The sequence below is a fragment of the Phaenicophaeus curvirostris genome, chromosome 4 (genome assembly GCF_032191515.1).
Source record: "Phaenicophaeus curvirostris isolate KB17595 chromosome 4, BPBGC_Pcur_1.0, whole genome shotgun sequence".
NCBI lineage: Eukaryota > Metazoa > Chordata > Aves > Cuculiformes > Cuculidae > Phaenicophaeus > Phaenicophaeus curvirostris.
This window is the reverse complement of record NC_091395.1, coordinates 13,475,957-13,491,068: the sequence shown is the minus strand read 5'-3', so window position 1 is coordinate 13,491,068 and position 15,112 is coordinate 13,475,957. Positions and strand designations below refer to the sequence as shown.

The following is a 15,112-nucleotide window of genomic DNA, read 5'->3' as shown; positions in this document are numbered from 1 at the left end:
TTTTAATGATACTTTCAGAGCGAGTGGAAATTAATTACTTTCACTGAATAGGGTGCGTGAAATAGAGTAGTTTTCTAGGTTCGTTTTTAAATGTCCAGTGAGAAGTGCTCATCTTTCTATAATGCCATAGCCTAGCTGTTCATGGATATCATTTTGAGTATACATGGATGCCCAGTGCCACAGCAGAGGTGTCAAGAGAAGGAGAGCTATGGCCATTTTTAATTAACAGCACCTAACAACATGTAGTGAAGCTCATTAATGCCCAAATGGCTTCTGAACTCTGGAAAATGTAGATGTTGTCAGTGTGCTATTGCCTTGTCCCAATGGGATCAAGCTGTGTTTCAGACCTCTGCTTTCCCGGTCATTGGCTGGACATTTGAGCTTAAAGAAGCAGTAATGAGAGGGAGCCGGAGACCTTGTTTCTCTTATTCCTTCACAGCACAGTAGTAAACTTAGCATCCAATTAACTCCACATCAACTGGCGAGAAAACTAGTATTGGGAGAGAGGCATCCTGCTTAGGAATTCAGGGTCTCAGAACTTCAATGTGTCAAGAAATAAGAAATATTTCCTTCTTATCTCTCACGTCGCACAGAGGGCTTATAAAGAAAAGCCTGCTTGAAAGGTTGTGCCTTTATTTCCTTCTGTAACCCAGCACGTGCTGCAAAATGATCACTTGTGAGGTAGTTCTTATGCAAATTGAAAATAGACCACTTAAGAAGGTGAAAGGTGGGTGGAAAGTTTGCTAGGCTACAGGAAAACGTTATTGGAATAGTAAGGGATAACAAAGAACATGGAATGGATGTATTCCTTCTCGAGGAGGATAATACCAAATCACTTCATTTTCACTGATTGGAAACTGCAGAATTTCAGCAGCTCTCTTGGAAAAATGTGGCCATCTTTGGTGCAGACCTAATAACGATACAATGAACAACAGACACATTTACATTTTCTGTCTTCTTATAATGATATCTTCTAATGCCAGGAACCTCCGCTGCGGAGAAGAAGAGCTGTGGGACCGGCCCTTGCTCGCCCTCACTTGCCCATATGTAAAAAAGCGAGATATATGATAATAAGAGTGAGCTTTTTGTCAACAGATGTTTATGAACTTTGCTTCTAAACCCTCAAGGAATGTTTGTGTGAATATTGTGTAGTTCTGGGTTAATAGTTGGTGTGAAAAGACAAAAGTGATTTTTTCCAAAATGAAACAAGGGCTCATATTTGTGTTGCTTGTGCGATAACTCCAGATACTCATTAAGAGCTTAACACTCTTTATGTTGGGGTTAAACTCCCCCAGCAGAGGGAGGAAAGGGAAATTATGTTGCTGCAGCCATGCTAAGCAACTTGAGTATACATCCCTTAGAAATTTCAGTGACTAGAAAGATTGTAGTTTCCTGCTGCTCTCTGGTAAAACTTGCAGCTATGTGGGGCCAGGATTTCCATTGTTTGCAGTATTTCATTGCTCTTCATAAACTCCTCCTCTCAAAAACAATGCTTTTGGATGGTGAATATGAATCAGTTCACTCGTGTTCTAAATATTTTTTAGGAACACTTCAGGTACGTACAGAATTATACTTTTGAAGGTATCTGTCCTCAATTAGTCGTATTTCTAATGGTCTGTTTCATTTGTACAGGTGCAGATATTTCCATTGGTTGCATTGTACATGCAGCGCTTTATAAAAAATAATCGGGGGTTAGATGCAATTCTCCTTGAGAGTGACCAGCTTCTTGCTTCTTGTAAATCAACAGTACCTTATTCATAGTATGGTTTAAGGCATACGTTTATCTAGGAAGGGTATCAAATTTGTCCCCAGTTTCTACATCCTCTTCTAACACTCAGTGTCCCTCAGGGACATGGATACCTACTTGTCACAAGATGTACCCTCAAGTGAAGACAACAAGGAAAGATCAGAACCCTCTAGTCAAAACAATGGCCTAAGAGCTGTAGTGGATAATTAAAACCAAATCCTAGATTAAATGTTTGTCTTAGTAGTAGTTCTAATTTTGCCTTCACCCAGCTTCCAAGTGTTACCATTCTCATGAAACTACAGTATTTCTCTTGAGTTTTCAGTGTTCTTTGACCTATCGTATTGTCTTGTCTCCATTTTTACACCTCAAGATCTGTCATATACATAATGCTCCTGGCTATTATATTATGAAGTAGAAAGAAGAGCAGTGATATTGTCTTCCCATTTTTAATCCTTAAGCATATTCTGGTTGTTCTGCATTAGATTCAGAATAAAACATCATTCAAACATATGCTTAGGGTTTTTTGTGGATTTGTTCTGTTTTGGTTTTAGTCTGATTGCTAGTCTTATGTACAGCCTCATTTAGCATACAACTTCTTTCCTTTTGCTTATTCCGTTCCACAAAGTAGGTGCAAGAGCTTTGATTTCTGCAGCATCCAGCTCCTGAAGGACTTTTTCTATATCTCTGTCCTATAATGGCTCTCCCTTTCACTCCACATTATCTCTTTTGTTCTCTGCTTGTACAGGATTTATCCTAATGCTCTATTACTGCTGTAATTCTCATATTTATTATAAACGCAGTTTGTGTGAGATGAAGAAATTGAAATTCTGTTGTCTAATAAACATGTCATGACAGCAAGTTTCTAATTCGAGTCCTTTAATTTTAATTTTCTTTAACAGAGTAACTGATATCTTAAAATAGAGGGTACTTTAAATTATTAAAAAGAGGTTTTCAAGTACTGTGGCAATACTGGTGGTTGCACACAAGATTTGATTTGGCAAGCTTTTGAATGTCTATATTCCTACTGTATTTCAAATAGATAAACTCCTCAGTTTCTTGTAATTGGACCTGAAACTTTTTCCTGTGTAGTTTGAAGCACATGTGTTTTCCCCGATTCCAAAAAACCCAAGCTGTTTCACTTCAGTCATTTACACTGCAAGAAAAAACTCCATGGAAAAGGCTTAAGTTGGTAGTAGGCTGTAGGTAGAAATATTTCTGTTAATTTACATGTCTCTGTTTCCACTTTAAGGTGTTAATAAGAAGTTAGTATTGTCTTTTTTTTTTTTCTTTTCTTCTTCAGTCATGTGCAGTGATAATTATACTTTTTTCAGGACAGGGTGTGGGCCAATGTTGGAAAGAGTTTAAACTGCGTAATTGCCATGGTGGATAGACTGCTTGAAAAAGACAGCATCAGCAACGTTAAAGAGGGTGAAAGTGACTCTTCAGCAGCAGATTGCAAGGTGTTGCATACAGGTGGTAAGCAACCTTTTTTTTTTTTTTTTTTAATCATAGAGCAGAGTAAATAAAAATGGAAAAAGTTACAGAAAATTGAGATAGTGAAGAGTCAGTAGTATATTTGATGAGAGTGCTAACAGTTCTGCACTGTTGTAGCCCTGAATGGTGGAAGGCTATTTATCAAATTACAGTTCTGTTGTGTGCTTAAACTACTTGCTGTGCTCATTTTTTTGTGCTACAATGAAAATCTTTTAGTACCACAACGTTTTGTTTTGAAGGCTGATGTGGTTTAATTTATTTTAGATTTTACTTGTATGTACCATGTTGAAAAAAAAAAAAAATGGAGTGCATCTTACCCTATAGGAAGCTTGAAAGGAAAGGTGAACATTCTGTTTCAGTGTTATTCTCTTTTAAACCCTTTAACTCAGTGAGATACTGAGTTTTGTTTTCTGATTTTCCCTAAATATAGTTGTCAATCTGTGTCAATACTGAAGGCTAAGCAGAGTCATTCCATGAGATGATGTAAAGAAAACTCTTGTCTACAGCAGATCCTTGTCACCGTGTCTTCTGATCATCTCCTCGGGCTACGTTCCTTGCTGTTTTCACTAAGCATAAATTAAATCATCTTCATAAGTCTGACAAGACTTTCTGATGTGCAAGTGTGTTCTAACAAATTAAACAGATATTTGGTGATAGTGGTGGTAGTCCAAATATAAGAAAATCAGAACCAACTCTTGTGCCACTCTTCAGTTAAAAGAACAAAAAACCCCTCACCCCGAAACCAACAAAAACTCCACAACGACTTTATTTTGTATAATTAGAGGCTGGAGTGTTAATTGTGTACTTTAGACTATATTTTCCTTTACATGTCTTTTTTTCCCTCCAGATTTTAATGGCAGTTTCATACGAAGTGTTTAAAAGTTGTTATAAGCAACTAGTAATTTTTTTTCTTACATAAAAAAATATTTAAAACTATTTTTTCAGGTATATATTATTTGTGCAGTACTAGTGAGTTTAGTGTGACAGAGTTTGGTCACAGTACTAATTTTTAATGCAGCTGCCAGTGTCAAATGGTTTGCACAAGTGGGTGATGTCAGTTATTCTTTCCTTGTCCACCAACTCTGGAATTCTGTCGTAGAAGGCCACTGGATTTGTGAGGCACAGTTTGCCATTAGTCAAGCCTTGTTGTCTGTCACCAGTCTCTTTGTATTCCAGGTACCTTAGCATAGTTTTGAGGAGGTGAGACTGACTGGCCTGTACTTCCATGGGTTTTCCTTTCTTCTCTTTATAAAAATGGGGTTTATTTTCTCCCTTTTCTACTAAGTTGGAACTTCACGAGACTGCTACAGCTTCTCAAATATGATGGATAACGGCCTGGAGACTTTATATACTGGTTCTCTTGGGACCCATGGATGTATCACATCAAGTGCCATAGACTTTTGCCCTTTCAAGTTCCTGAGATGATCTTGAACCCGATCTTCTCCTACAGAAGGTGGTTTGTCATTCTCTCAGTCCCTGCCTTTGCCTTCTGCAACTTGGGCAGTGGGGCTAGAGCACTTGCTGGTGAAAACTGAGGCAAAAAAGTTATTGAGTAATTCAGCCTTCCTCATACCCTGGCTAACGAGGTCTCCCCTTTCCTTCAGAGAGGGCCCACATTTTTTCTTGACGTACCTAGCCAGATTTAATTCTATCAGGGCTTTAGCTCTCCTAACCCTATCCCTGGGTGCTTGGACAATTTTTCTGTATTCCTTCCTGGCTACCCTTCTTGCTTCCACCCTTTGTAGACTGCCATTTCTGTGTTTGAGTTGATCTAGGAGGTCCCTGTTCATCCGCATAGGCCTCCTGGCATTTTTGCCTGACTTTCTCTTTGTTGGGATGCGTCATTCCAGAGCTTGGAGAAGGTGATCCTTGAATATCAACCAACTTGCTTTGCCCCTTCTCCCCTCCAGGTCTTTATCCCATAGTACCCTACCAGCAGATCCCTGAAGAGGCTAAAGTCCACTCTCTTGAAGTCCAGGGTAGTGAGCTTGCTGCGCATTCTCCCCAGTGCCCTAAGGATCTTGAACTCCACCATTTCATAGTGACTGCAGCTACAGCTTCCCTAGATCTTCACATTCCCCACAACCCCTCCTTGTTGGTGAGAACAAGGTCTACCATAGCACGTCTTCTCATTAGCTCTTGTATCACTTGGAGAAGGAAGTTATCATCACCGCGTTCCAGGAACCTCCTGGTTTGCTTATGCCCTGCTGTGTTGTTCCTCCAACAGATATTGGGGTGGTTGAAGTCTCCCATGAGCACCAGGGCTTGTGAACATGAGGCTACTTCTATCTGTCTGTAAAGGACCTTATCCACTTAGTCTTCCTGGTTCGGTGGCCTGTAGCAGACCCCCACTATAATGTATTCCCTTTATTATTCACCCATAAGCTCTTGGTGGCCTCCTCATCCATCTCCATGCAGAGCTCCATGTGCTCCAGCTGGTCATTGACACAAAAGGTGACACTCCCTCTATTATGTGTATTAGAAATTTTTTGCTGGTAAAATAGTAGTACGTTTTCCACCACAACTTTGGTCGACTTACTGTAGTGCATTTGTGTGGGTATACACAGACAAAAATGTACTGGTTTTTATCTGTATTCCCTGGTTATGGAACAAGACAGATATCTCCCTGCCTCCCCAGTCCTAAGAAAGTAATGATTTAGGATGGTTCTTTTTGGATGCTTTCTCACATGCTTAGCAATGTGAAAGTTTACAGATTTTCCTTCACACTCTTCAAACCCCTGAACATGTCCTCTGTTATTCTGTGTAAGTCACAACCTCTATTTAACCCGTCCATTTGAGTCTTTCATATAATTATAAAAAAATATACTCTTTGCTTTTTTTCAGGCTTACATCCTCTATGGGCAAATGAAATACTGGTTAGAGGGTTTAGCTCACAAAGCCAAAAAAACCCTTAAAAGTTACTTCCTTTTAAGTACTATAATAAGCAGTCATCAAGTAAGATGGAAGGTACATCCTGCTAAGCAATAATGATAATTCTAATGGTAAGAAAATTATAGATGTGTTTCACTTAGCTGAGGAGTTGTCTTCTTGAGCTGACTGGCCAAGGACACAAAAAATATCAAGATGTTATGGCACTGGCATAAAGTCTTCTCTTTTAACCTGATTTTAGGCCTTTCCCTGTGTCTCCTCAATCAGTACCAGTGCCCTTCTGTGAGAGCAGAGTCAGTCCTGTTGAGTTGTGCTGAGTGTTCTGTCACACCCCGTAACATGGAAACTGCAGGAGATTTGTGGGGCAGATAGCTTTGTTTTCATGTTCTGCTTTTTGAGGAAGACATCATTTCCTAATGATGTTGTCATGAAGGGTTATGCAGTGCCTTTAACAGCTTATAGGACTTGCAAGGTCACGTAGAAATGGAGATATTAAAAAATTGCTTTCTCTTATAGGACTAACTTAAAAGATGGAGCTTTCTGAAGAACCATTCAGGTGTGTGCCAAAGGTGGTTGCCTAATGGTTTTCAAAACCATTGCCTTTGGGGCTGGAATTTTTTATTCTTGACTTATCTCTATGAGAGTGTGGGTTTATATGTTTGTTTTCCTCTTCATCTCCCTCTCTGAAGTTTGACATGAAACCCCAAGGATTCACAGTGAAGCACCTACATAGAAGTTGAGATTCTATGTTTAGGGTTATAAATCATGCATTAATTCTGCTCCATTTTATATTTGAAGCCTGGTTGTATGGATTCATAACTTTTTCATAGATATAAAAATTGTACTGTGTTTACACCCGTAGATACGTTTCTAGATTTACAAAATTTTATGCTACCTACAGTTCACAAACATTGCATATGTGAAAAGCTTGCCATATCTTGCCATTGTATATAATACCATGATTTGAGCATAATGTATTTCATTTGCACTGCAAATGTATGGGCACAGATAGATCTTTGAGTCTGAAAATGCTCCAGTGCTGGCGTTGATCCTAAGAAAAGTTGTGCTGCCATTTGTAAGAAAAAACAGGAAATACTAAGGGTTTCGACCAAAATGTTGAAAAATATATTTTAAAGCATGGGATTAAATGTTTGCTTATATTAGTGAACCTGACAGTTTTAATACTTTTTCTTTTTCTAGCACATAACAATGAAAAAGATGTCAAAGAATGCACGCATGTTCATTTTAGGTGACAGAAAATGTTATGACAATAATTTGACGGTTTTGAGCAACAGCATACTCCTGTAACTATACATGTTGTCATAACATATATTCAGAGCTTCCTAAGATACATTTATACTTGCAGTCTGTGTTGACGTTGTCTCATCTTCTTCTTCTTTTTTTTTTTTTCCAGTATGCTTATATTTATTGTATGGAATCTTTGTTATCAGAAATATCAGTGGCACTTTTTTCTTGTACTTACCTTTCAACATGAATTATACCTTCCTTAGCCTAACTTTTCATGCAGTCTGACCTTTGAGTGTATTCTTAAGACTGAATTTGAGTTATCAGTTACCAAGGTAACATGCTATGGTTTCATCAGTTGCAGGATTATGATTTCTCTGCAGGATAAATCAGGAAGAGTAAATGGATTTTTAAAGGAGAGAGGGGTGTTTTTTCTTTTAACTCTAGACTGGTTTACCTTGGAGAACTACTTGACAACATTAAATTCTTTATATTTTTGCCTTTTCATTTTCATGGGAGTCAGAATGTGAAAGCCTGTCCTGCAGCATTAGAGGTGCTAGTGAAACACAGTAGTTTGCTTTCATGCTTACACAGCCTCTGATGGATCTCTTGTTTAGCTGAGCTGCTAAAAGAGACTGTTGTTTCCATCTGCTCCTTGTACCACACATCAGAACTATCACCCAGGCATCCCTCTGCTGACTGTGTCAGTACTCCCTGATTTGCTACATACAAAATCCACAACATAACCCCCAAAAATTTAAGTTGGCAGTGTGATTGCTCCTGGATTTTGCCTGAAGTGAACTATGGAATCATAAACCATTTTGCTAACCTGATGAATTGGCCAAAGGTAACCTGCAGCAGAGGTAGCAAAGAACACCTGGGGAATGGTGCCACATTTCCTAGCTGGAATAAAGGAAAGCATCTGTTCATAGCCACATTGCTACAGGCATATGTGGGTTAATTCTTCTGGTACCTAATGGGAGGGACTGTGTAAGTCTACATTAAACCTTTCTGTGTTTCAGTGCCCAAGGGAGGGGCACTGCATCCTTTCAGTGCATTCCTCAGAATGTAATGCTGGTAGAAAGAGAAAAAACAAAAAGACGTAATTTCTGGTTTTGTTTGTGTCTTCAAAAGAAGAGCTTTTGCAGTAAGTTATCATTTAAGAAGGTGGAAAAAATCTCCCTTGGTCTCTGTTCACTTGAGTAGCAGATGTTATTTATTTTGAGGAAACAAAACCACTCATGAGCAGTTTTCTCTTCCTTTCTTTTTCCTCAGATCTTTCTTTCTTGTTCTTCCAAGCTGGTCTTTATATCAACTTAATTATCAATGCTATTCCTGCATATTTTTTTCTTTTTCCTCTTCTTCTTGTATCATGATTATCTTCTTGATAAGGCACTTAACTGCTCTATGTAGCCCAGCATATAAGATAACTCCTTTAGCAGTACTTAAGTGGTTCAGCTGTTGGCGGAAGCTTAAATATGTGTAAAGAAACGGAATGCTCTTAACTGATCAACAGACTATTTGTTTTAAGCAAGATATCAGAATATTTAGTTGCACGGCACTTCTAGAGCAAATTTTATACATTACTCCTATGCTTTGAGTATATTAGGTTTCCTTAGCTTTGTGTCTGTTGCCATTGCCTTGTTTTTCTGTTTTCATTGTGGCTGAAGCTGCTGAGACACTTGTATATGTATGATTAGACAGTTTGCGTTTTCACTGTTATTCCATGTCATTAATCTCAGATTATCACAATGGAATAATAAATCCCCACGTGTTCTAAATTGTTCTTCGGGACATCCAAACTGTGCAAAGTAGACAGCTATTATACTGACTTCAGAAATACTGGAAAGACTTATGCAGGTTTTTGGTGTTCCTCTGAGACGTAGTGCAGAAATATGAGCATTAAAACCTCACTCTTTTGAGTAAGAGCTTAGTCCTCTATACTCAAGTTAAACTGAGCTCCAAGGGCTGAGTGGCAAGATGAAGAAGCAGGAGGCTGACAAAGCAAAATTGAATACATGAACTCTACTAAGTCAGTTTTAAAAACCTCTCTTTAAAAAGAAAAAATAAAATCATAAAATCAGAAGAATGTTCCTATCCTAGCTGAGTAAATTCAGACTTTGTGGGTTAATTATTTCATGCTGTTTGCACTAGTTGTTTTCAAGGGCCTTAATACTGTTTTGTGTTGATCGGTTTGTTTTGCTTGCCTTTTTCTGTAAGATAGAGTTTGTCTAGTTTTCTATTTGTGATATCAAGACAACTAATATACATTGTTTGATCTCTATTACTTCAATCCTGTTATGCATTATTTGTGTGTTTAGATAGGGAATAAGCTACAGTGAAAAGCGATGGGTAGCTGTTACATTCATTACAATATGTTTGTGGGGCCCTCTGTTCCTCTAAGAGTACAATGTTATGTTTTCTTCTGCTTTTAATTACTCACTTGTTTTTAACTTCATATCATTTAAATTTTGAGGTAACTTGAAGCCATTGAAGTTTCCACTGATTAGTAGGTGCTACAGACAGCAGTGACTGAATTGGCTTTTTTTCCTCTGTTGCCAGGGCAAAAGGAGATAGCAGCGTTATTCCAAAGCCTTAGGGCTTTTCCTGTTTGATTACCAGAACATTTTAATAAGCATATCAATGGGCTTGACTTTGAAAAGAGCAGAGCTTGCTTTTCTGCCAAACTTCATCAAAATTAACATACAGTTTGACATACTGCAACTTGAATACTAGCATGCTGAAATTTCTAGTTGGGTGCTAAGCAGGTCATTTGCCTGTGGAGACATGTTGATTAAGAGAACATGGGACTGAAGAGTGTTTTCGAGCAACCAAAGGGCAAATCTCATCATAAACTGAACTTTCACAACTCTGTTAGCAGTGGAAGTAGAGTATTTACTGAGTGCTTTGCTCCACATACTCTCTTGTTTTACTCTTAAAACTAGCTGTTTAGTGGTGATGCTGCTTTTAATTCCATCCTTCCATTTTACGTTTTGATGTGTTTGGATTTTATGCCTTGTTTTAGTTTCTTTTCCAACAGCTGGCTAGCACGATTTTTGAACAGAATTTCCTTGCTTTGTCAGTAGGCTTTGATTCTTTTCTTTGGGTGCTAGATGTTTCAAACAGGTCAGGCTGCCCTTGTCATTTCAGCAACCCTCTGTAATCTCCTTGTCGCTTCTGTTCTTATTCCTAATGTCTTTCTCTGGAGATGCTTGCTCATTCAGTTAAATCTTCAGTCTTTTTCAAAGGATTTTACACTGTGCTGAGGATGCAAATCTTTCCGTTTTAACTTAAAAGAAATTTGATACCTTAAATGTCAACATGTGTGTAAGGCCTTGAATGTTTTAAACGCAAAAGCAGTAATTTGTACTATTCCCTTCCCTAAGTGATTTGACAAAGCTGCTGTCAGTCTCTTTAGGAGCAGTGTTCCTGACCAGTGGTCGGCCCCCTACATCTGCTTTACAGCAGTAACTGATTCTGAGCCGACTGCCAGTTTTCTCATGAAGGAGGAGCTGCAGGGCACCTTGCACCTCTCTCCAGTATCTTAGATGTCAAAGCAGTAGCTAGTAACCAAGCAGCATCCTTAGGTATCAAGAGTGCTATTGCAAGGGGGGTCAGGATAATCTAAACCTGAATTTAGACCAGGATTTTAAAGTTCCCTTTACAAATAATATCTCTTTATGAATTTTACTAATAGTCCATATTTATCCATTGTGTATAAGACTATTTTCCAAATTCTACTGGATTTAGGCGTAAGCTTCGAAATACTTTTTTTTTTGTTTTGTTTCAGAAACTTAAGTTTCACAGTGCTTCTTAGTTTCAAGCAGGAGCAACTTAAAAGCTGCAGTATTTGCTGTTAGTAAATGCTTCTGATAGATATTTGGAGCTTTGTGCATTGTTAATGAATGACCCTGATTTATATTCTTGCTGGACTTCTTGCAACAGGGTATCCTGCATAAAGAGTGACATACAGAGGTTTTAACAAACCAAAGATTGAGCAGCTATATAGAAGGTTTTTTCTAGAGTTGTGTTTTCCAAGACCTCAGTCTTTGATACACCTCTTATTTTGATCTTAACACACTAAACTTGCTTTAAAATAAAATGATAAACATGAGAATATGCTAGCCCATTCACAAATACTCTGTTTTCAAGAAACAATGCAATCCCCCTCTTAGATTTGCTAACTAGCTCCACCTTCTGGGAACTGGACGTCCATACTAATTGTGAACAGGAATTTTCAGCATGAGCAAGGAGTAGATGATTGTTAAGGATAATTTAATCACAGGAGGGTATCGTTTTAGCTTTCCTTTTGGCAAGTACAATTCTAGTTATATCCTGTAATAAAATAAATTATCTTCCCCCAGTCATTAGGATAATGTTTCCTACAAACTTAGAATTTCTGTTGTTTTCTACAAAGCAAAATACATATGTATGTAAAGACCTGTATTCTTAGGGATGTTAAATAATCAGTAGGATTTTTTTTTTTCAGTATACATGTCCTTTAATGGAAAAAGAACCTTGATAACATCAAATCTTTGAATTCCTTCTTAATGCAACTATTACTGGCAAAAATTACTTAAATTAGTAAGTTAGTATTCCAAACATGTAGTCTCCCAAACAAAACTCTTGAGAGAAAGTGATCTTGAAGCCACTAAAACTTATGTGCAAAATACTTGGGAAAATCATAATAGAAGGTAGTTATCAGTTGTTTACTGCCAACCTGGGAAGCTGCAGGAAATAGAATTCATTTAAGTTTGTTCTGGGTCCAGTATTATTGAATATTTTCATTACTGACTTGGCTTATGAAATATGGATGATGCTTATAAAATTTGCAGATGCTTAAAGCTGGAACAGGCTTTAAGCACCATGGGAGCAGGATTAGAATGGATCTTGATGAAACAGAGCACTGAAATATTAGGATGCAGTTCAGTAAGTACAAATTTATGTTCCTAAAGAAGCAGAAATAGACAGTGCAGATTGACTGGTTAAGTGGCAGCTCAGCAGAAACAGATCTAAGTGTTATATGGCTTGTGGCCAGTATGTGACCCCCTCTTCTATGAAAAAGAGCATCTGTAAAGCTCTTTAGCGCTACCCATGTAAGCTGAAATTGTAAAAGCAGGATCATAAAGTGTAGCTAGTTCTAGAAATTCAGCTTTTCTTTCTTTCCCTGTCTGTCCGTGTACTTCCAAGATGCTTATCTCTGTTTGTATCCAGCTCTGCTTTCCCATGAAAGTGGAACAGAAGTCTGTTAGATGTACCTTCAGGTCTGCTGTAAGGTGGCTGTGTATGATCTTTTTCCTTATTTGCTTAAAACAGAAGCAGATGATGAACACTATTCTTATCACAAACAGCCCTGTTCACTGGGTCAGTATGCACTGTGTCTTTTGATCTTATTCTGCTGCCATTGCTTTCTGTGGTATTTTTTTAATTAATGTAATAAATTGCAGTACTTTAAGCCTCGAAAGGAGAGCTTAGATTGTCTAGTCTGTCTAGTGTGACTTCCAGTATGTCACACCTGGTTTTCTACCTTATTTCTAAATTCCACTGTCTCTCACAGTAGCCCGTGGTCTTTGGTGTTTTTTTGTTTATTCCCTGGTATAAACATTGCTGTTACTACTTGTTTTCTCCTCCTGAAGACGGGAAATCAAGTTGCTGCTCAGCCTTTTTCATAAGCTGATAGATTTATCACAGACTTAGAGTTTAAGCTCTAAATCTTGATAGCTCTCCTATACAAGCTCTCCATTTTCTTCAGCAGTCTCTAAAATGTGTACAACAGAACTTTGCACGAGGTGCATCAATACGCTCTTAGTCAATGGCATATATAAAATCACCTCTTTTTGCTAGAGCATGAAACTGTGGATGGCTTATATTCTGTTTTGTTCATGATGACTCTAACTTCATAACTGCTGTTTTCCAGGGCAAGGTTCTCCAGTCTGATTACTCTCATTTAAATATGTGTGATTGTATTAAAGGCACAGGCAAATACGTTATTTGCAAAGGAACCCAAGTTGTTCTCTGTGACTGCTCTGTCCTTGTTACTCTTTCCCGCACCTTATTTTTTTGCAGTTTCTCCTGGCTTTCAAAGTTGTCTTCAGTCTTCTTGGCTACAGTTTTATTCATTTATATATTTTTCTGGAGCAAAGCCAAATTGACTTTGCAGCAGGCAGCTATGTCTTCCTGCCCAAAGAACTTCTTCAGGACTAATGAGTATTTCATTTGCCTGACTCAGAGTGTTACCTGAAACAACGTGCTGTTATCTTCCACCTAATTACAATTCTAATGGAACAGATTTTAATTATCATTGATTCTTAATTACACTAATTTACAGGAAATATGAGTCAGTGATGGACTATATGAAGTCTGTTGCACTCCCCATTTTTATACAGATTCTTCTAGAATGTTGATTTCTCTTTCATTTTAAACTATAACAATGAAACTGAGATGTAGACTCTGAGGGAGGGTGATTTTTTTTTTGTATTATTATTTGCTTAACTTAGGCAGGAATGCAAAACCACACACAACTAAAATGCAGGTCTGATTTTATTAAATCCTGAAAAATTCAGGAACAGCGTGGGTAACTGGGCAAGCTTGAGTAAGCTGTTCTGATTTTCCTCTATTCCTAGTTATCACTTCATTTAATTTGTAATGTGTTAAGGAATCCCATTTTTAAAGTATTTCACTAGCTTGCTTTTTTCACTTAGTCCCAGCATATATTTTTAACGTGAGCAAAACATATTACGAAACAATTCTAAACCTCTCTGCCCGAAGTAGCTAAAAAAAATGAGTTCAAAGAAAAAGGAATGCGACCTGAAGATTAATATTTTTCCAGCCTATACATTAAACAGATAATATCCTTCCAGATACCTATTTCTTCTTCTGGTTTGCCTTCCAGCACCCATTTAATTTTCTTAAATATAAGCTCTTCCTCCTTTCGTTTTTTTTTAAGGTATGTCATTTCTCATTTGCCAGTGCTAGAAAGAACAAGAGTTCATCTCTGCTGTTTTCATCTTATGCTAAATAAGTTTTCATATGTATCCCTATATCCTTTGTTTATGATGCTTTCATATAAGTTTTACAGAGAAGTTAGGTCTGTTAAAAAGTCATTGTTTCAGGATATAATTGCATTCAGGCCAAGGATTTATCCCCAGTCTTGGTGATAAGCCTGAGTCCTACCTCTAAGCATATTCTCCGATGATGTTTGCTGTACCAAAATGGTTAAGATAAAGCTTGCGGGGTCATTTTAAAATGTAGAACAATCTACAAAGGACCAGCAGACCTATTTTCATTCTAAAAAAGTTTTTCACTGCGAGTTTTCTGATTTGGAACAGATGATCTGTCTTGTTCTAGGTGACTGGTATGAGCAGCTTTATCCCCTGGTGATTACACTGAAGGACTGCATGGGAGAGGTAGTGACCAGGGCGAAGCAGTCTATGGCGTTTGTTCTGCTCCAGGAACTTGCCTGTGGTTTGCCACAATGTTTGATGCTGACCCTAAGAAGAGATATCGTCTTTAGTCAAGCAGTAGGTTGTCTTGTGTCACTTTTCTCCTACTGTTGCTGTAATTAAGTATACTATTCATGCCAGTGTTTTGTTTTTCATTTTTATTGCTTTTTTTTCAATTTAACGCAACTTTTTGATATTTTTTCCATTACATCCAATTAAATATTTTATAATCCAATAGATAAATTAATAGTAAATGGAAATAGATAGTAACCGTGTCACTTAGATAAGTATATTG

At 37.7% G+C, this 15,112-nt stretch overlaps 1 protein-coding gene across 7 annotated transcripts in view; it reads left to right on the top strand.

Moving 5' to 3' along the window:
* The window catches only part of INPP4B (inositol polyphosphate-4-phosphatase type II B), a 323,774-nt gene that overhangs the window by 255,767 nt on the left and 52,895 nt on the right, over window positions 1-15,112 (top strand). For all 7 annotated transcript variants that reach the window (XM_069855285.1, XM_069855288.1, XM_069855287.1 and 4 more), the window contains 2 exons: window positions 3,079-3,223; window positions 14,723-14,895. In XM_069855285.1, the coding sequence (XP_069711386.1) occupies window positions 3,079-3,223; window positions 14,723-14,895 (318 nt within the window). The remainder of the gene's footprint in view (window positions 1-3,078; window positions 3,224-14,722; window positions 14,896-15,112) is intronic.